The 20,654-nt window shown below is 37.9% G+C and overlaps 1 protein-coding gene across 1 annotated transcript; it reads right to left on the reverse strand.

Annotated features, from left to right (window-relative positions):
* Positions 1–815: 815 nt before the first annotated feature.
* On the reverse strand, positions 816–19,921 carry LOC114546137 (B-cell receptor CD22). The gene is made up of 7 exons (XM_028564809.1): positions 19,678–19,921; positions 19,326–19,550; positions 18,789–19,049; positions 18,410–18,664; positions 17,517–17,780; positions 16,726–16,995; positions 816–1,069 (listed from the first exon to the last, which is right to left on the reverse strand). Exons 1-7 carry the CDS (start codon positions 19,919–19,921, stop codon positions 816–818), a joined length of 1,773 nt encoding a protein of 590 aa, XP_028420610.1.
* Positions 19,922–20,654: the final 733 nt, after the last annotated feature.

The following is a 20,654-nucleotide window of genomic DNA, read 5'->3' on the forward strand; positions in this document are numbered from 1 at the left end:
TTCAGAAATAGTTTGATTTTGTCCCCACTCATGCAGCAGACTCTAAGCTGTCTGACCTTCACACCAGGTCTTCCTGCTCCTCTGGGTCTTCTGTCTGTGCTGCAGTCTCTGAGATGTCCTCATACTCAGGACAAGAGTCTAACTGATGGAGAGAAACGGATGGAGAGATGAAAGACAATTAGATTTTATAACATTTTTTAACAATTTTTTCCTTAAATTGCTCTTTGGTTAAAAAGGACTTCTGCAAGAAATGGGGTTGGAAAATGTGTGACGGTAAAGACATGTCTGTGGTTTCTATGAAAAAAGATTGAACTAATCAAGCTATATGTGAATTGTCTTTATGAACTCATAAACAACAAATGATGACCCTTTGGTAGAGTAAGTTCTGTCCCAAATCTCTCTCTCTCACCTCCACAGTCTCTATGGGTTCATTTGGTTCAGTGGTGGAGTTCAGAGCTTTCTTCTTCCTGAATTTAATCCAAAAACAAACAAATAAAAGGTTTAATGGGAAACTGCTAAACTATGATTATGAGTTGAAGTAATAGTAAAAAATCAATGATGATTCATTTTTATAGTTTCACCTCATACACCGACAAAAAAGAAGCAGAGAAATCAGCCCCCCAACCCCCACCAGAGTCAACCTGATGCTGTTTGTTATCAGTGTTATTGTTGATTTATCTAGAAATGGAGATCGACAGTCATTAGATAAACAGTACTGGACCTTATTGGGGGGTTTGATTCATAAATCAGTTTGCCAGGTGATATTGTCTGTTAATGAGCCAATTAGTGTCATGGAGTTAATGAGCCAATTAGTGTCACATCAGATGTAAGGTGGAGTTCTGACTTCCTCTTCTGTTCTGGGCTTCACAGTAATAATTCCCACTGTGTTCAGCTCTGAAGTCAGTGATGGTGAAGATCTGTCCTGATGCTTTTGGTGAGTCTTCATTCTCCTTGTACCAGGTGTAGTTAGCTGCTGGGTTAGCATCACTGCTACAGGTCAGATTCACTGAACTGCCCTCCACTATCTCAGCAGAGGGACTCACTGACACAGAGGGAAGCTTTGGACCATCTGGTAAGCAAGTAAACAATATGTATGTAGACATATGGTTTAATCTTAACAAGTTGTCACTGAACATAAATAAAACCAAATGCATAATATTTGGACAACGGAATATCAAGAATTTTAGACATATTATGTTATATAATATTGAAATAGAAAGAGTATATGAAAACAGATATCTGGGAGTTGTCATAGATCACAAAATATGCTGGAAACCACATGTTAATCATATTAAAACTAAAATATCAAAAACAAAACCAAAGATATTCTTAATACAAATTCATTACATTTGTTATATCAATCTCTCATACTGCCATATGTAACTTATGGTGTGGAACATATAAAACGATCATAAATCCAATTTTCTTACTTCAAAAGAGAGCAATCAGAATCATAAATCGGGCTATTTGTCGTGAACCGACAAAACAGTTATTTAAATTTAGTGAACTTGTAGACATTACAATAGCATTGTTAATGTACAAAGTATAGAATAGCATGTTGCCAGACTGTATCCAGAGGTTGTTTCACATAAGACAATGTCAATATGAACTGAGGGGAAGCTGGATTTTCACTAAACTAAATAGCAGAACAAATGTTAAACAAATTTGTGTTTCGGTGTATGGAGTCAAACTGTGGAACTAATTAGAAATAAACATGAAAATGTGTAACACAATCGACCAATTAAAAATAATCATTTAAACATAAGGTGATTAACAAATATAAAACACAAGTGTGAATACCAGAAGGTACACAAAACGTATGGGACTTTTTGTGTTGTACGGGGTTATATAGTGTACACTTAGTTTCTGTAACTTTCATCTTCGTTTGAACGAATGCAATTCATGTAAAAAGGGTAGGTGTAATAATATCATGCTTCAGACTACACCTTTTCGGTGCATATATTTTATTAGTATTGTTGTTGTTTTTTGTATGTTTGTTTTCTTGTCTGTTAATTTTTTGTTTTGTTTGTGGAGGTAAAAGCAACAATGTTATGTTTTGTTTGTTGCTTGTTATCAGTGCATTGGCTGTTGTGGGTTACAGATGGCCGAAAAAAAAATAACAATAATAATATTCCATTAATATTATCATGCATGATTAGTTAGGACTTTTGCATCATTAAAAAAGTGACTTACACTGGACATCTATAGATAGAGATGAGGAGTTAATCAGTCCATGTTGATTCTCAGACTTGCAGTGGTAGTTCCCTCTGTCCTTAGAGCTGATGGAGGAGAAATGATAACGTCCTTCTGGTTCTTGAAGCAGTGTTTGGTTCTCCTTGTACCAGGTGTAGTTAGCTGCTGGGTTAGCATCACTGCTACAGGTCAGAGTCACTGAACTGCCCTCCACTATCTCAGCAGAGGGACTCACTGATACAGAGGGAAGCTTTGGACCATCTGTATATGAAAATAGATTATAAATTGATGAATAGCATCTTTATTTAGACACCCTTGCCTCTTAAAAACCCACTCCTTCGAACCCCACAGCACAGCTTATAACGCAGGCTTCTTGTTAAAAGTGTCTTCCTAAACTATACTTCATGTGTAATAAGTAGTGTGCCCCTTTAATAAAGAGCAAAGGATGTGACAGATGTATTTTACTCACATTTGACATTAATAGAGATGTTTGCTGATGTCCTCCCCAGCAGGTTCTCAGCTGTACAGTAATACTGTCCAGAGTCAGAGGACTGGATGGAGCTGAAGACGAGCTGCGGACCTTCATTGAGGTGTTCAAGAGCTGGATTGGGAACTAGATTATTCTTGTACCAGGTGTAGTTAGCTGCTGGGTTAGCATCACTGCTACAAGTCACATTTACTGAACTTCCCTCCATTAACTCACCAGAAGGACTCACTGACACAGAGGGAAGCTTTGGAGCATCTGAAAAATAAGAATGTTATAAAATATCCATTTTATTTTGTAGTAATTAATATTTTCAAAACAATCATTCAACCAGGAAGAAATTAAGGAAAGTAAAATGGAATATTTTCTAAATAATTTCAGTGTTTGATTATTGCAGCTGTCCAGAGCGCTGATAATGGAGCTTAAACTTAACTGGTCATGATTTATAACACTCTGCATTATGTGTGTTGTTTGCTGCACTTTACTCCATTAAAACTCTTTATAGCAGTATGGTAAAATAGTATTAAATTTTTCCTTTTATAGTTTTCTTTTCATAACTTTTTTTCTGTTTTTATTTTATACATTAATATTTGTTTGGTGTGAGTACTTTAATGTAAGTGTTTTAAAATGAAAACAAAAAGGCTTGGAAAGTGAATGAAGCATAATGATCGACATTACAATTTGGTCGGAATAAATGTTTCTGAAGAGGAACTAAAATGTGGGAGAGGTAAAAGCTGAATTTGACTCGTTTATCGACTATTTAGGTAAAATCTTCGGCCAAATGATTACAGTGAAACAAAGAGAAGTAAACTCACACACTGAAGGAGAGGGGAACATCTCGTATCCTGATACAGCACAAGAATAGTTGTCTGCGGGATTAAATAGGTCTAGATGAAAGTAAACTTTTTTATCTCCAAATTTCTGTCCGTTCTTGTACCAGATGTAGGAATAATGATCAGGCAGCTGACACTTGTTATGACATGTCAGTTCTGTCCAGGTAGGCTGCTGGTAGGATCTGACTGTTGATCTCCTCACATGTACCTGGAGCTGTGGCTCTGTGATTAACCAACAGAGATGTTGTTTTAGAATCAAGTGTCGACATATGCATAAACAATGTTTCTTTTATATTAAACATTTAAAGCAAACTGACTTTAAGTGAAAATGTTACCTGCTACCGACAACGTGACTCCAGGATAACCAGTATATTTCCCTGTTGAAAGGTTTGTTATGAACCTGAACTTGTACACAGCTGAGTCTATCTGTCTCAGGTTTCTGATTGTCAGAGTGCAGTCCTTGTTTTCACAGTGATACTGCACACGATCTGAATACTGCGGCTCCCTTTTCAGATCCACATAAACACTATTTATCTCTTTTATAAACCAGAATTTTTCCTTAACAATGGTGGATGGGTATCTGTAGCTGCAGTGTATTTCCACTGTTGATCCATTTAAGGCACACATGTTAGTAGAGGTGTAAGTCACTCCCCAGCCTGTTTCACCCCACATCGCTGTAATACAGAGCACATCAGAAACCACAATCACATTCATAACATCGGAGGACAGAGTTGAACTCTTTGTGGAAGTACATCAGTATGTAAACCTGCTGGAGAACTGGATCTCCTCCTCAGAGTGAGACTTTTCAAAATGTGTTAAACTTAAAAGTTATTTATGAAGCAGACTACACACACAAGCATGCAACCTGTCTGGTTAGCCAAAAAATTACAAGCCAAGTGTTGTAACCCAAGTGTAGTTTTGGTACAGTACACTAGCTAAAAGGCTCCACCAGGTGGAGGTCTACTGGTGAAAGACTGTAAGTAAACTCACACAGTGAAGGAGAGGGGAAGTCCTCATGTCCTCTTACAGCACAGGAAAAGCTGTCTGCAGGATCCAAGGAGGCTGAATAAGAATCAGATGTTTGTCCCTGAATGTTCTGTCCATTCTTGTACCAGACGTAGGAAGGATGACCAGGTAGAGGACAACTGCTCTGACACTTCAGCTCTGCCTGGTTAGAGGACGTGTAGAATCCACTAATCTGCACCTGGAGACCTGAATATGTGAATAATTAACAGAAGTCTTCATTTTAGACTGAACTGTCAACAGACACACATACATACACACAGATGCAAATAACTTTCATAAGATGTTGAACACTTGGAAGTAAATGATTAAATATTCAGATGGAACATTACCTGTGACAGACAGAGTGACTCCAGGTGAACCAGTATATTTCCTATCTTGGTTTGTTGTGAACCTGAACTTGTACTCAGCTGAGTCTCTCTCTCTCAGGTCTGAGATTCTCAGAGTACAGTCGTTGTTTTTACTGTTATACTGCACGCGACCTGAATACTCTGGGTCCGTTGTCAGACCCACATAAACATTATTACTCTCTTTTGTAAACCAGAATGTTTCCTTTACTCCACCAACAATGGTGGATTTGTATGTGTAGCTGCAGCGTATTTCCACTGTTGATCCCTTTAAGGCACAGATCTGAGTAGAGGTGTAAGTCACTCCCCAGTCATCCTGACTCTGTATCACTGTAAGAAGGAGAAAACAAAATCAGATTCATAACATCAGAGAACAGATAATTTTTTATTCATCTTTTTTACCCTGAACTGAACTGAACTAAACTACATTCCAAAACTCCTTCCAGTGGTGTCAAACCATTTGCCATGGAGAACCAACAGTCTGCAGGTATACATTTAATTTTAAAGACTTTAGGTGGAATCAATTAATGTATTAAGTTAAGTTAAGACAAAGAGGAGCATAGTAGTAATATGTTGCGATGGAGAAGTATCCTGGACAAGCTTTAAAAACCTCAGAATCAGATTTGTCAGCATTACTGTCCCTAACACTAACTCATCTCTCACAACAACTGAAAAAGGTTATAGTGTTTTTATTGATATCAGGGGAATGTCCATCACTGATGGGTGATTCAGGTCAATTTATCTGAGACATAAAGAGGAAATCAAATACCTCTGTATGAGCAGTAGAGCAGCAAACTGCTTTTTTACTCCCATTTTTAAATATCTACACAGACATAAAGTCAAAATAAGTCTCTCATGGATTTCATCCAATTTTTATCATTACAACCCAATTCCTTACAACCGACTCAGGTAACATGTCAATAGCATGGGTATAAACATATTTATTCTTATTAACCATGCACTATTTACCCAAACCACAGAAGTAATACTGTACAGTGTACATATTTATAAGCAACCTCACCTAGACTCCTCCCTACTGTTACTTTTTGTAGTGCTGCCTTTTATATTCAATGCAATATTCAATGTGTTGAATAATAGAATGTTGGTAAGTATTTCCTTTTATTAGTTTTAAATTCAACAAGCAATTCGTTGTATTTTAGCAGAATACTGAAAGCAGCAGAAAATTCTGTTTATTTATCACAAGTAACATTGTTATCACGATATTCAACAATGTTATAGCATATTTTCCTCATATCGTGCAGCCCTAATTTGCACTTTACTTTTTACCTTATTGTTATTAGGGCTTCACAATGTATAGTTTATTTCATCATCATCATCACAATATTATATATAATATTATTTCATATTAATATGTTTAATATGTTTCTTTGTTTGTTTATGTAATGCACCTTTCACCAAGACAAATTCCACATAAGTGTTATTTACATTAAATGTGGCAATAAAAACTTTTCTGATTCTGATATTAATTTGCGCAATCTATACATCGCTAAAGGGCCATGACATACTGCACAAGACACTCAGAGATTTTTTGTGTTAGCTGAACGAAAATAACTGTAAAAAATATATATAACTGTGTGAAAACTGTACTTTGAAAAGTAATTTTAATCATTCTATTTTTAGTGGTGCCTTTTATATTCAAATAAATGTTCAATTTGTTTAATAAAAGAATGTTGGAAATTATTTTCTTTAATTTGTTTTGTATATATTTGAGCAGAACACTGAAAGCATCAGAAAAGCAGAACTGAGTTCTCTTTACAGTTTATTTATTGCAAGTGATATCATTATCGCATTTTGAACATTTTCCTCATTTCGTGCAGTCCTAATTGTTAGTTTTTTAACTTTTATTTGATGCACTCTTCTTACTTTGTATTGCAACTCCTGCAGATCATTTTCACACAGGATAAATACATTTTATCTCACTGAAACCTTGACAAATGTTCCATCTCAATTAGAAATTGATTTGCTGTATTTTAAAAGGAAATTGTCCTAATATAAAATGCCACAGGTTGGACTTTCTCTGCTCTATTTTGAGTCAATCTCTGCCAGGAAGAAGAAAGTAAATAGTAAAAAGTATAAAAAATAAAAACTCATGCTAAAACAAAAATGTTACAGAAAGTCTAAAGGTCTTACGTTATAAATCAAAATTGTGATTTAGTACTAGCATTGTGTTGACTTCCAGTCATAATTGTGACTTACCATTGGGCATTTTTTACTTAATAATGTAAATACATAGGCTGACTCTTAATGGATTCCCCCCCCTTTCTTGTCATACATGGGATTCCATAATTTAACCCTTGTGTCGTCTTCGGGTCAAATTTGACCCATTTTCAAAGTTTCTTTATCAGAAATATGGGTTACTTTCAACCAAATTAACCCATAGTCAAAATAATTCATAATTTCAGCTTTTTTTAACTCAGAAATTAGGTATAATTTGATATAAATGCGTTTTTTTGACCATATATAAAAAAAAAATAAGTGTAAAATGAGTGGTAATATGTTGGAAAGAAGTTGATAAGAAGATGTTACACAGAATTGGGTGATCATTTATACTTCATGCTTTATAAACTGGCAAAACAGACCGGGTCAATTTTGACCCGGGAAGACAACTAGTGCATGGTCGACGGGAGGAAAACACAAGGGTTAAGGATTATATATTTTTCACACAGCGCTACCTTATGTGAGCAGCTGGAAAACAGCTCCAGTAAAAAAATTAAAAAAAATATATCACATTTAGACTAATACAAGAGTCCGAACTTAACTAAATAACAGAGAACGAGGTGTGAGACTCTCAGGAAGTGCATGGTAGCCAACTTACCAACAAAGATAGGAGTTATTTAATGTAGATGCTACATACTGTAAGTGTATCCATATCTCAACAGTTCCATTAGCTTCCTTTGCGGTACATTACAAAGCTAAGCTAACCTACGCTCACTCCATTGTTGAGACCATAGACTGGTTGGCATGAGACGAGAGAGCACCGCAGGCACTTGTCAGGTGTGGTTAACTAAGGAAACAAGATGGAGAAGCAGAATGGCTCGCGCTGCTTTGCATCAGTTTCCAGTCAACAGACAATGTATAATATCACTGGATTTGGGAAACAATTAATGTACATGACTTTAATGTTAAGGCTGGTAAAGGGGGGTGATTTGAATAACTGTATATTCTGCTGGTGACTTAACCTATAAATAAATATTATAATGTATTTGTTGTAAAAAGAAACAACAACTAAATATGTCAATATTGGAGTAAAATTTGCGTCCAAAATACAATGGAGTATATGTATAAAGTAGCATACAATAGAAATACTCCAGTAAAATACAAGTACCCTTAAAATTGTACTCACATACAGTAATGAGTAAATATCTCTAGTTACATTTCACCACTATCCTTACTGTACACAAGACTTAGATTCGCTGTGTTACCGAGATATGTGAAAAATGAGAAAATTCATAAACTACTGAGCTGTACTGTACTTTAGCTAGCAAGCCGGAAGATGTACTGAGTGCACTTAAAATGTCCAGAGTTTTAAGTTTAAACACTACTTCACTTTACAGGTCAGATCTATGAACATGGTGACCTGAGAATGACTGAGTTTAAATGTTGACTTTGTGTAAAAATCCTACAACATAGATGTAAAAACACAGTACCTGGTACAGTGAGGAGAAGGAAGACCAATCCACTCCAAGCTGCTCCTCTCATCTCTCTGTGTGTAAGTTCAGAAGTAATAAAACATGCCTGCAGGTAAATAACGTACATATGTATCAAGTCAGTCACATTAGAAACTTCACGTGAAAGCAAGTTGTCTTGATTAGACACGATCTCTATGTCGTGTAAGAGCAGAAGACAGAAGTCAAGTTGTTTAAAATACACCCAACATCCTTCCTCTTTATATAATTTACATTCATGATGAGCCAGAGAAGTTTACTGGAAAAAACAATTTTCAAACTATGAACTTCCTAAAACAATCTATTTAAGGAAGCGTGAGAAACTAGCTTTGTGGCAAATAAGAACACCACTAACACAAGAAAGACCATTTCAAGAGAGAGCTTTTTTAATGTGGAGACAGTTTAGGGTCTTAAAGTATTAAACTACTAATTGGCACAGAAAATTTGCATCAATGCTGCTCAACATCAATAACAGTAACGTTGGGTATAATTGTAACAGAAGGCTACTGGTGCTACCACAGTGAGAGGAGCTTATTATTTATTTTACATGGGTACAGGGACGGACTGGGGCTAAAAAACAGCCCTGGACTTTCTCCTAAATAGGCCCATCATCCGGCCATTCGCCCCTAGCCGTGCACGACAGACACCAGCCAGGATGTCTTGATACTATGACACAATACTGTAGCCTATCAGACAAGGTATTCACAGCTAGTAACATCTCAAAACTAATGATGCTAATAGGGATTGTGTTTATTAATGAAGCCTCAGCCGTCAAATAAAAACAAAAAATGTACAATGCCATTACATCTGCATTGAAAAATACAAATAATGAAATATCACTGGCTACAGAAACCCCAAATTACACAAAGTTGTAATTATAAAACAGTACAGAGTATTACTTACAACGCTTTCAGAGATAAAGTAGGCTACTTGCTGTACCTGAACATGGGGATTAGATATTCTGTAGGCCTATACCAAGACTACACTGAGAGTGTTAGTTACTACCCTGTCATCTTTTGTGCTGCAACTATCTTCAACCTGAATAAAAAGATGATTTTAAAGGCGCGTTGGGGAAAAGTCCAGAACGGCCGTCCAACCGATGGCTGTCAGCACAAAAAAGTCTAGTAAAGCGATATTAACAGCCAACAGAAGGGGGCGCTAATACGATCCCTTATATGCTACGTGTAAAAAAAAAACGAGGAAGAAGAGTAGGCCTACTAGTCTGGCTATCATCAGACCAAGCTCAATCTTTTAAGATTGAGCATTACAGGGCGGAACCACTCTAAACGTGCTAACAAACAGGGAAGGGGGTAAAATAATTCACCAAATTTAACCATAAGTTTAACCAAAAAATCCTAGCTTGCACTTTCTTGCAGTTTTTCCTTGTTGTGGCAGAACAGCTGATGTTGAATCCATCATGTGTGTCTGACAGAGTGAAGGTCTTCTGGATTTTACTTGTGAAGGTCCGATCTGTGTTGTGAGGGTCTCGTCGGAGATTCCAGGTGAGTTTAGGAGGGGAGTGTGGACAGAGTGGAAGCTGAGCAGCTTATAGTGACAGACACCTTCTCCTTCAGATCACCTGGGATCTCAATTCTGGGCCTCGGAAGAGAATCTGGGGTTTAAATCACATGTTTAAGACTAAAGAATACAGTATATTAGTTTGTACCAGTGACTTACATCTGCAAATCTGACCCTTTTATTGTAAAAAAACTGTAATGACAATTCAGTCAGAGATCCTCGTCATGGGACGCCCATTTCGATTTTTTAATCCACTTATAAATGTGAAGGAGTGACCCCCCCTACCTTCCTCCCATTACTACCCTAACATCATCCCAACTCTAAACTCTGCAGTATTTCCATACAAATGAGGAAATGTGCACATGCATGTGTGAAAATGTTAATGTAGCCTACCTGTTATGGGTCAGCTATTCTTCGCCGTCCTGTGTGTGTGTTCTCTCCCCTTTTCCCTGTGTTTCTGTCTGTTTTGTTTTGTTTCCACCTGTGGCAAGAGATGTGACTACATGGAAGTAGGTCAAGGGGCGTGGTCAGCTGTCCATGATTCACCTCAGCAGTACGTAGAACCGGGCTGATCACCTCATCGGTGCCAGATCGTTACAACTACCCATGTGGTATCTTGGCTCAGTATCATTAGCTAGTAATCTTTGTTTCTAGTTTTCCTGTTAACATTTTGTTGCTGTGTCCAGATTCCGCTCCGGACCTGCTGCTTTCTCTCCTGGGACCTGCTGTGCTGATTTCTCTGCTGTTCTCTGCTGTGCCGCCAGCTCCACGCCGCTCTGTGAGTCAGAGTGGACTCTCCTCTGCCTGCCCTCCTCAAGCTTCGGTTCCGTGCTGTATCTATCCAGCCCTGGCTCTGCCTTCTTTGTTCCGCTAAGTACAGACTGTTCATTAAAAACACCTTTTGAGCTGAAATCTGAGTTCCGTGGGGATGTCTGTGTGTTCTGGGTCAAAACCAGGACCCTAACCGTACCATTTCAGGAGCTGAACAGCAAATGTTGTTGTAAAGCTGCAATGACAATTAAGGCATTGTATTTTATACCAAGAGACTTCCCTTTTTGAAGTCTGTTGAAATGAAGATGCAGTCTTTTAAATAGCAATGCCAAAAATATGACTTTATTTAGATTGTAATAAGGAACATTTCTTCGCAGCATTTTCAGTTATTAGAACATTTGGAACAGGCTGGTTTCTGTAACATTTCACAATAAAGATATGGGTCATGGTGTTTGCTGTCTAAGCAACAGCTGCAACAGCATTATAAACCTACTAATACAACCAAACCTTACCTTCAACTGTTGTTTGAAGAGAATTACAAGAAGCTGTTGCCGTGAATGGCTCGTTTTCAATTCTGAAGAACTGTGTCAGTGGAACTTGTGATTAAACTGGAAAACAAGGTGGTGCATTGTTTCTGACTCAGGTTTCCAGTAATACTCCTTTGATAGGTGGTAAATGTCCCACTACTGTTGAAAATTTCGCTTTACAGTCAGAAAGTGAACAAAATAACTAACGATCTGCTGTCCTCTTTGTGCTTTTTTTTCTAAATGAAGATTGTAAATGATTCAAGCAACACACAGCTCACCTGAAACAAAGAAGACGGTCAGTAACATGTTGTCGGTCAGCATATTCACAGACAGAAACTGGCTCCCCGGATTTGCAAACACATAACACTGTCCATTTTCAGTTGTCTTAATCATATACTTATTCAGTTTTTACAAAGCCTTCAATGTCTTTAAAACAACTTCCCTATTTAAACTTCAAGCCGGAAACGTGCCCCATACAACCACAGTTCAGTTTTTTATTTTTACTATAAGTAACAATTAAAGACATCCACAGAGCTGTGCTTTATCAGTCACATATAACATTCAGTAAAATGTTTTCTTACCAAAAATGTGATTTCAGAGTGAAATGAATGATGAAAGAAAGAGGACTTTCCTTGAAAGAATTGCAGTTCACTTCATTTGGTGGAAGAACTGCTAGATATCACATGACCCACATGACTAAAACATGCTCATATCCTGTGAGTAAAAATCGGATATTACAACATCTTAAAAACGTTAGGTTTCAAATGACACGACTCGTTGCTAGCCTTCATTTATACTTAACATGACTCACAATAATAATGACTTATTTGAACAGTTGAAAGTATGAACTTTGTATAATTTACTGCAATGTTCTTACTGACTTCTGCACTGTAAAACGACCCATCATATCAGCCCTCATCTACACAGATACATACATGCTTTCATCTCGAACGCTTTCTGCTCTGTGAAAAGCTTCTTCGCTGTCAATCTCAAAGTTCAAATATTAACCCTTCTTTTTCTGTCTTTTTCAAACCATTTTTATTTCATTCAACACACTTTACATGCATCCAATGGAAACACCAGTTAAGCAATTCAATTTACACATGGTCTAAGCATCTTTTGGTGTCTTAATGACAAAAGAAAAAAGCTGGTGCTGTGATACAGTTCAACCTGAGATAAGTGATTAAAGAAGATGCTTTTACTTTTTATGTTGATTTTAAAGACATACTATGCAACTTTTCCAGCTCCGGTTCCCCTACAGGTTGTCTCATTGGAACTGCAGCTAACAGCTGCTTAGCTGCAGTTCCAATGAGACAACCTGTAGGGGGACCGAAGCTCGAAAAAGTTGCATAGTATGTCTTTAACAAAGAGAGAGCAGAAAAAATACAAAAATATTATTCAAGCCTTTAAGAATTAATACCATTGAGTATTTAGAGAAAATCTACACTTTATTGCAAGTGGCACACTAAGGGCGTTTTCACACCTGCCTCATTTAGTTCGGATGAATTGCACTAGAGTTCGTTTGTCCCGCTGGTGCGGTTCGTCAGGGCAGGTGAGAACGCGGCATTTGCACTCGGGTGCACACCAAAACCGGACCAAACAAGCGTACTGATACCTGCTTGAAGAGGTGGTCTTGGTACTTTCAATCAAACTCTGGAGCGGTTTGTTTGTGGTGAGAACGTGATCCGTACTCGAACCACTCCAAGTATATGTACTCCTCCAGTCTGAGTTAATGTCTCCTTTAGTTAAGTGTGTTTAGCAATCTGTGATGCAGCAGAGCAGCAAACTGTAGCAGCTTGCAGTGTTTCTCTCACAGAAATAGACAGGGGTCAAGCTTGCTGTCAGTCACTGGCACCTCCACAAACCAAACCAAACCAGCTGCCGCTAAAATTGGAGAGAGACGCCGCCAGAGCAGAGTGAAGCCTCGGTGACCAGAGCAGACGTAGTAACATCTCTCGCTAAACAATGTCTGATCATTTTAATGAAATGAGCTGTGTTTGACCATGGATATGCAAGAAATACAGTATGCACTAGTCCAGAACACAGGACCTTCTTCCAGTATTTACTTTATTGCTCCCGCCCCCAGACACATCCGACCAATAAGAGGAGTGGACGTTCTAGCGTGATTTGTAATGGCGCATTTTGGTGCGCTTGGATTTTTCCAGGTGTGAAACCAAACCAAACCAAACCGAGGGCAAATTGCTCCAAGTGTACAAACTCACCAACTGATTCGGACCAAAGCAAACAAACTACAGGTGTGAAAACGCCCTAAGACTAATAAATGCAGCATCGACGATACAGTATGTTGAACATAACAGCTTCTTCATCTCCTTCTGGCTCATGATGGATGTAACTCAACTACACTGTTGACATAAACTGCTTCTCCTGTGTCCTGTGGAAAGGAAACAACACAGAGAGAGTGGTGTTAGTGCTCTGCAGTGGATTTACTGCAGCTCAGTCTCACTTAATGTAAAGATAAAGATTTGCAAAATGTCATTTTTATACACCTTAAATAAGATCTTTAAACACACACACACACACACACACACACACACACACACACACACACACACAGTGCCCTGTACTTTTATACCCTCATTGACATAATGCCTTCCCATAATTCTGTCATGTCCGTACAACATATTAAAGCGAATTAATGTCACAAATGTAGTGATTCTAACCCAAATCACAATCTTATCTAAACTTAAATGCATTGTTGAAGGTTCTAACTAAACTGTTTCACAACGTAAAACCGTTTTAGAGCAGTGGTTATCAATTTATTGTTAATTGAATGTACCCCCTTTGAAATATTGTTTCCTCCGAGTACCCCTGACCAGCGCAAAACATTTTTAGTAGGAAAACAAGCCTGTATAAAGAGGTACAATACAGACCTGTGCCAACAACCTTAACTGAAAAACACTTGAATTGTACATTTCAAATGTTTAGAATTCAACCTAAATTCATTCATTTTTATAGTATAATTAGTTTTAGGAATCATGCAAAATATTTTTTAAATTATATATATATTTTTTTTATTTCACATATCAGGGGTACTTTTAGCCTACACTCCAAAGTACCCCTCAGGGTACCCGTACCCCGATTTTGAGAATCAGAGGGTAGAAACAAACTACCTATGTGGTCTGATGGTCTGCCAGGACAATATTAGCTGTTCTCTTAGCTGCTAAATGCTCCGTTTGTTCACTGCTAACTTCCCCAGTCTGCAATGTCAAGTGTCATAATTTGCTTTTTTCTTTGTTTTCATTCCCTTCTCTTTGTTACCTTTCAAAATCAATAGAGAACATTCCCTGCATTCATTTATGATTTATCAAGAAAAAGTCAGATGTGCTGCATTGCATTGTGGTCTGGGTTACTGCTGTAGGTGGAGACTCTTTAAAGGTTTCTCCTACTTCTGAGACCTGCAGACAGATAAGTTGATCAATAATGAAGCATTTTTGTGGTTTTCAGTTGTGATATTTCCTATTTTATTTTGTTAATTAATTTGTTAATTCAGTTCCTGCTCGTTATGTTTTGCCCCTGTCTGTGCTCTCTGTTTTCTTCTCCTATATAAATCCATGTGCATGTTTGCACGCTTTACTTCCTGTGTTAATTTGTAGTGTTCTGTTACATGTGTCTCTGTCTAGATTGTTTCCTGTTGACTCGGATTAGTCTCTGATGTGTTTCACCTGTTCATCTGCCCTCATGCCACCTGTCTCTCGTGTTGCCTTGTGTATTTGGGGTATTTGGTCTGTGTGATCACTTTGTCTGGTGGCAGCTTGTATGTCAAGAAGAAGTGCAGCCTGTGCCTATAGTACTTTATTTGTTTCTGTTTTTTCCCTGCTATCAGATTTTTTGATAATCACCTGCTTACTTAGATTATAAGTTTTTTTTTTGGTTATTAAATTATTCAACCCTCTGTTATCTATTTTTGGTCCAAACCTGCGAACTACTGCCTCATATGACAGGTGGCTTACCTTCACTGGTTCTGTGGAGCATCTTGATCTGAACCAGCTGTGAGAAAAAAGAAGAATGATTTTGTTTATGCTGTAATAATAAAGATCTGTCTCATACAGCCAAACCAAATTTAAATTAACCAATTAGTGTGTACCTGCAAATGATCATATCACAGAAAAGTGTGTCTCACCACTCAAAGATGACCAATGTACTGACAAGCATTATGACTGCCAGGATCTTCAATATAACTTCAACATCAACCTGTTCACCTGCAACACAACAGCATGGTCACCTTCTACTTTAATGGGACATTTTATAAAACGTCTCAAACCATAATTCCTGCGGTTACCTTCAAATATCAACTGACATCCTGTTGATAGTTGAATGTCCTGACCATTTCTGCATCCACAAAAATACAATCTGCCTCGATCACCGTTGGTCACATTAAAGCGATAAACCTGTGTATCGGCTTTGATCAGTTCCAGTCTGCCATCGCTGATTACGAACCAGACAAAGTTGACAACAGGAGGGTTTCCTCTGCAGGAGCAAGTCAGGTTCACCACGCTGCCGACTGACACTGGATCAGTGGGACTGATGATCACTGAAGTGTCCCTGACAGAGTCTGGAAGATTTGACACATGGAATGATAAGAAAAGATCAGTTGTATTGCCACCTGCTGTCATCTTCATAAAACAAAATTAATTAAGACTTACATGAAACACTGAGAGTCTTTCTCTCCTCAGCTGTGTTAACTTCTCTTCCTTCATTCACAGGATATTTCAGCTTATGTTCATTTGAATATATAATGTGTGATATGATGTGAATGTACCTAGAGCAAATGTTGGACACTTTTAGTGACACAGAGTAAACCCACTGTGAATGAGTTATCCTCATGTCCTTTAAGAACCGATTTTCTGACCAGGTTGCAGGCTTCAGCTGAAATGTGAACTCTTTACAGATTCATTTTGCAAGGAAGATTTTGGATTTGCCAGCTACAGGTCAGATTGACTGAACTCCCTCCACTATCCCACCAGAGGGAAGCTTTGACAGAGATGTATTAAAATAAATTCACTTTAAAATATCAAAATCTGAAAATAATTAATTGCCGAGTAAGTAGTACTTACAAGGAATTTGCCTTGGTTGTTGGTGTATACATGAACATGTTAAACATTAAAAACAAACAATGAATACAGAAACACATAACAAATACATATAACTATGAATATGATAACAACACATGGGTTTGTGACTGGATTATTAATATTGTGACAGCCCTAAACCACCTACCAACCAAGACTATAACTACAGAAACAGCAGATGTGGTCAGCAAAGCAAGCCTTAAAGGACAGTCATCAACTGAATGTGGCTTTTTAAAATAGGAGTTATACTCACATTTCACATCAATAGAGATGGATCTAGATGTCCTCCTCCCCAGCTCATTCTCAGCTGTACAGTAATACTGTCCAGAGTCAGAGGACTGGATGGAGCTGAAGACAAGCCGTTTATTTTCACTGAGAGGTTGAAGTTCTGGATTTCTATTTTTCTTGTACCAGGTGTAGTTAGCTGCTGGATAAGCCTTGCTTTGACAGGTCAGAGTCACTGAACTGCCCTCCTCGATTTCACCAGAGGGACTCACTGACACAGAGGGAAGCTTTGGACCATCTGGAGGAGAAAACATAGGTAGGCAATAAGTGGTCGTTAGTTCTAACATATGTTGAACAAGTGACAGAATATAACAGCCCCCTGCAATTTGTGCAGCTCTGTAAGGCTTTTTATGTCATGACAACAGATTAATCACTTTTTAAGCTATTTTCATTAGGACCAAAGTGGTGGACTGAGCAGCTGATATTGCTGTTTCTACATTCTATACACTGTGTTATTTTGAAGGTTTGACACTTGGTTTGAGACACAGTGGAGTAAACAGAGATGTGATTTTATATAATTTTTGTCTCCTTTTCCTCAACCAGACTGGAGTTGCTGCAACATGTTTGTGTGTGTTGAGTGTAGGGAGAGGGGGGGGGTAACAATCATCTTACATTTGAATGTGTTGAAAAAAGAAATATCCTAAAAATATGTTTGAAACTGATTGCCTAGCTTTTGAACATCTGGAAGAAATATGTATCGGCATAACTTAATTAAAATTAAAGTGTTTACCGTTATTTAAATAAAGTGGTTTCACTCACATTTCACTTTAATAGAAATGGGTTTGGATGTGTTAGGCCCCAGGCTGTTCCTAGCTCTACATGTATATTGTCCAGAGTGAGAGGACTGAATGGACGTGAGGACCAGCTGTTGTTCTTCAATGGGAGGTCTGAGCTTTACATTCTCCTTGTACCAGGTATAAGTAGCTGCTGGGTTAGCATCACTGCTACAGGTCAGAGTCACTGAACTGCCCTCCACTATCTCAGCAGAGGGACTCACTGACACAGAGGGAAGCTTTGGAGCATCTGGAGGAGAAAATGTGTAAAGACACATTAAATGAAAAAATATATATTCCATTATGGAAAATCATTTGTATCATGAACAATGTAGAGCAGATGAGTGAGTGCATACTGACATTTGGTTGCTACTGTGTGTTATATTTAGATCACTAAAGGCAGATTACTGTTAACCATACAGAGAAGCAACACCTCACACCGTCTGTTAACTAACAGAATGATGTGGCAAAGTTTGGTTCCTATTTGTGAACTCTTAATAGAGAGACAGATGAACTGTTACATGACTGAATCCTTCAGATGAATCGCTAACATCTCCAGTTATACAGGTAATAAAAACGGCACTACTACTGTACAATGATACACACCAATTAAATGTTCTGGTAAAAGGGTGTGGGGAGATGTGTGAAAACATTAAAATGATGAAAAATCATAGAGTAGTTTTGTTCTGAGAAGTCAAACTGATGCCAACAGTGACTAAAAACAACCTTTTCCTCATCCACTGCTGTTCAGTGACCTACAGCTGTCAATGAGAAGCAGACTGAGCCGAAAAAAAACAGGAATGATCAGCAAAGTACTCCTACAAATTCAGACAGTCACTAGCTGAATGTTGCTTTTTAAAATGGAGATGTTTTACTCACATTTCACATCAATAAAGATGGATCTAGATCTCCTCCTCCCCAACTTGTTCTCAGCTTCACAGTAATACTGTCCAGAGTCAGAGGACTGGATGGAACTGAAGACAATCTGTGTATTTTTATTGAGAGGTTTACCATTCTTGTACCAGGTATAAGTAGCTGCTGGGTTAGCATCACTGCTACAGGTCAGAGTCACTCTACTGTTCTCTCTGATCTCCCCAGTGGGAGTCAGAGACAGGAGAACAACCTTTGGAGCATCTGGAGAAGATAATATGAAAACAAATTAACTTTAATCATAAATGGTGGTGTGTGTGTGTGTGTGTGTGTGTGTGTGTGTGTGTGTCAATCAATTTGCTGTTATTAAATGAGCCGTTTCACTCACATTTCACATCAATAGATTTGTATTGAGACGTCTTCGTCCCCAGCTCGTTCTCAGCTGCACAGTAATACTGTCCAGAGTCAGAGGACCGGATGGAGCTGAAGACGAGCTGTGGTCCTTTACTGAGAGGTTTGTCTACATTCTCCTTGTACCAGGTGTAGTTAGCTCCTGGGTTAGCATCACTGCTACAGGTCAGAGTCACTGAACTGCCCTCCACTATCTCAGCAGAGGGACTCACTGACACAGAGGGAAGCTTTGGACCATCTGGAGGAGAAAATGTATAAACATATTTTACATTTCATTAAAAACAATAAAAAGTTACTATACAGAAATGAATATAGTGGTGAGTCATGAATAATACAGTGGGTCATCTGGTGAGGAGAAAATGTAAACGTTGAAATCACGTTCTTTTTAATACAAAAGTTGAATGAGTGACTGAATATAAGCTCAAATATTACACATAATGTCTTGAGTTTTTCACATTAAAATCTATAGTTTTCTAATTTTGCTCTTTTATTAGTGACACTGGAGTAAACTCACACACTGGAGGAGAGCGATAATCTTCATATCCTGTAACAGCACAGGAATAGTTGTTGTAATAGCGGTTGTTATCTTCAACAGAGACTCTGAGAGAAGAAGATGTTTCTCCATCCATTTTCTGTCCATTATTGAACCAGACATATGAAGGATTATCAGGTACATTACAGCTGCTGTGACACCTCAGCTCTCCCTGGGTCCATGGTCTTGTCACCTGCACCTGGAGGTCTGGAAATGTCAAGATAGATTAGAAATGTCATTTCAAATTAAACCATTTCAGTACATGCATGCAAACAGACAGACAAAAGATTCACAAGAAAAACAATTGGACAAAATATTCCAATGAAAATATTACCTGTAACAGACAGAGTGACTCCAGGTGAACCAGTGAAACCACCATGGTTTGTTATGAACCTGAACTTGTACTCAGCAGAGTCTCTCTCTCTCAGGTCTCTGATTCTCAGAGTGCAGTCATCGTTATGAAAGAAATACTCCACACGATCTGTGTAGTCTGAATCTGTTTTCAGATCCACAGGTGAATTATTACTCCTTTTAGTAAACCAGAATCTTTTTTCCACCTCAGTAGTTTGATGACTCATTGTGGATGGGTATGTGTAGCTGCAGGATATGTTCACTGTTGATCCTTTAACAGCACAGATCTGAGTAGAGGTGTAAGTCACTCCCCAGCCATCCTGACCCTGTATCACTGTAACACAGAGCACATAATAATAATAATAATAATAATAATAATATTATTGTTATTATTATTGAGTGTTTTTTTATTTCTCCTAGTTTAGTTTCTTCTTTGTTCACTCTTTGGTCAGAGTAGCACTGAGATTAACGTAGGACACAGACTCATGAGCACACATTGACCCTCGGCTGCTTCTGGACATTATATATTTAGAAATCACTAAAGGCAGATTACTGTTAACCATACAGAGAAGCGAAACATCAGACCAACATCTGTAAGTTACATAATGATTGGGCAAGTTTGGTTCCTATTTTTGAGCTCTTAATATATGTTATCTAGTTCTTTCAAAAATGGACATAGATATTTTTAGATTAACTCTTAAATGACTGAATCCTTCAGATGAACCACTAACAGCTCCAGTTATACAGTTAATTAAAACAGCCCTACCCTTACTGTGCAATGATACATGCCACTAAAAATCTAAATGCTAAAATCTAAGTCACTAGCTGAATGTTTGCGTTTTTTTGTAGTTTGTTTTTTTCCACTTAAATATTTAGGTTAAAGGATGCAGGGAACAAAAATATGTAAGCAATATGATAACAATAGTTCTCACCACAATAAAACCACTGAGTGCTAAATGC

The sequence above is a fragment of the Perca flavescens genome, chromosome 2 (genome assembly GCF_004354835.1).
Source record: "Perca flavescens isolate YP-PL-M2 chromosome 2, PFLA_1.0, whole genome shotgun sequence".
In the NCBI taxonomy this organism is placed as follows: domain Eukaryota; kingdom Metazoa; phylum Chordata; class Actinopteri; order Perciformes; family Percidae; genus Perca; species Perca flavescens.

What these genes read in the sequence shown, in the direction of transcription:
- LOC114546137 (XM_028564809.1), bottom strand. Translation starts at nt 19,921, where the DNA reads ATGAGTCATCAAACTACTGAGGTGGAAAAAAGATTCTGGTTTACTAAA. An exon ending in CAAATCTATTGATGTGAAAT is followed by an intron (nt 18,665 to 18,788) that starts GTGAGTGAAACG and finishes TATCTTCTCCAG; the next exon opens with ATGCTCCAAAGGTTGTTCTC. An exon ending in CATCTCTATTGATGTGAAAT is followed by an intron (nt 1,070 to 16,725) that starts GTGAGTATAACT and finishes CTTGCTTACCAG; the next exon opens with ATGGTCCAAAGCTTCCCTCT.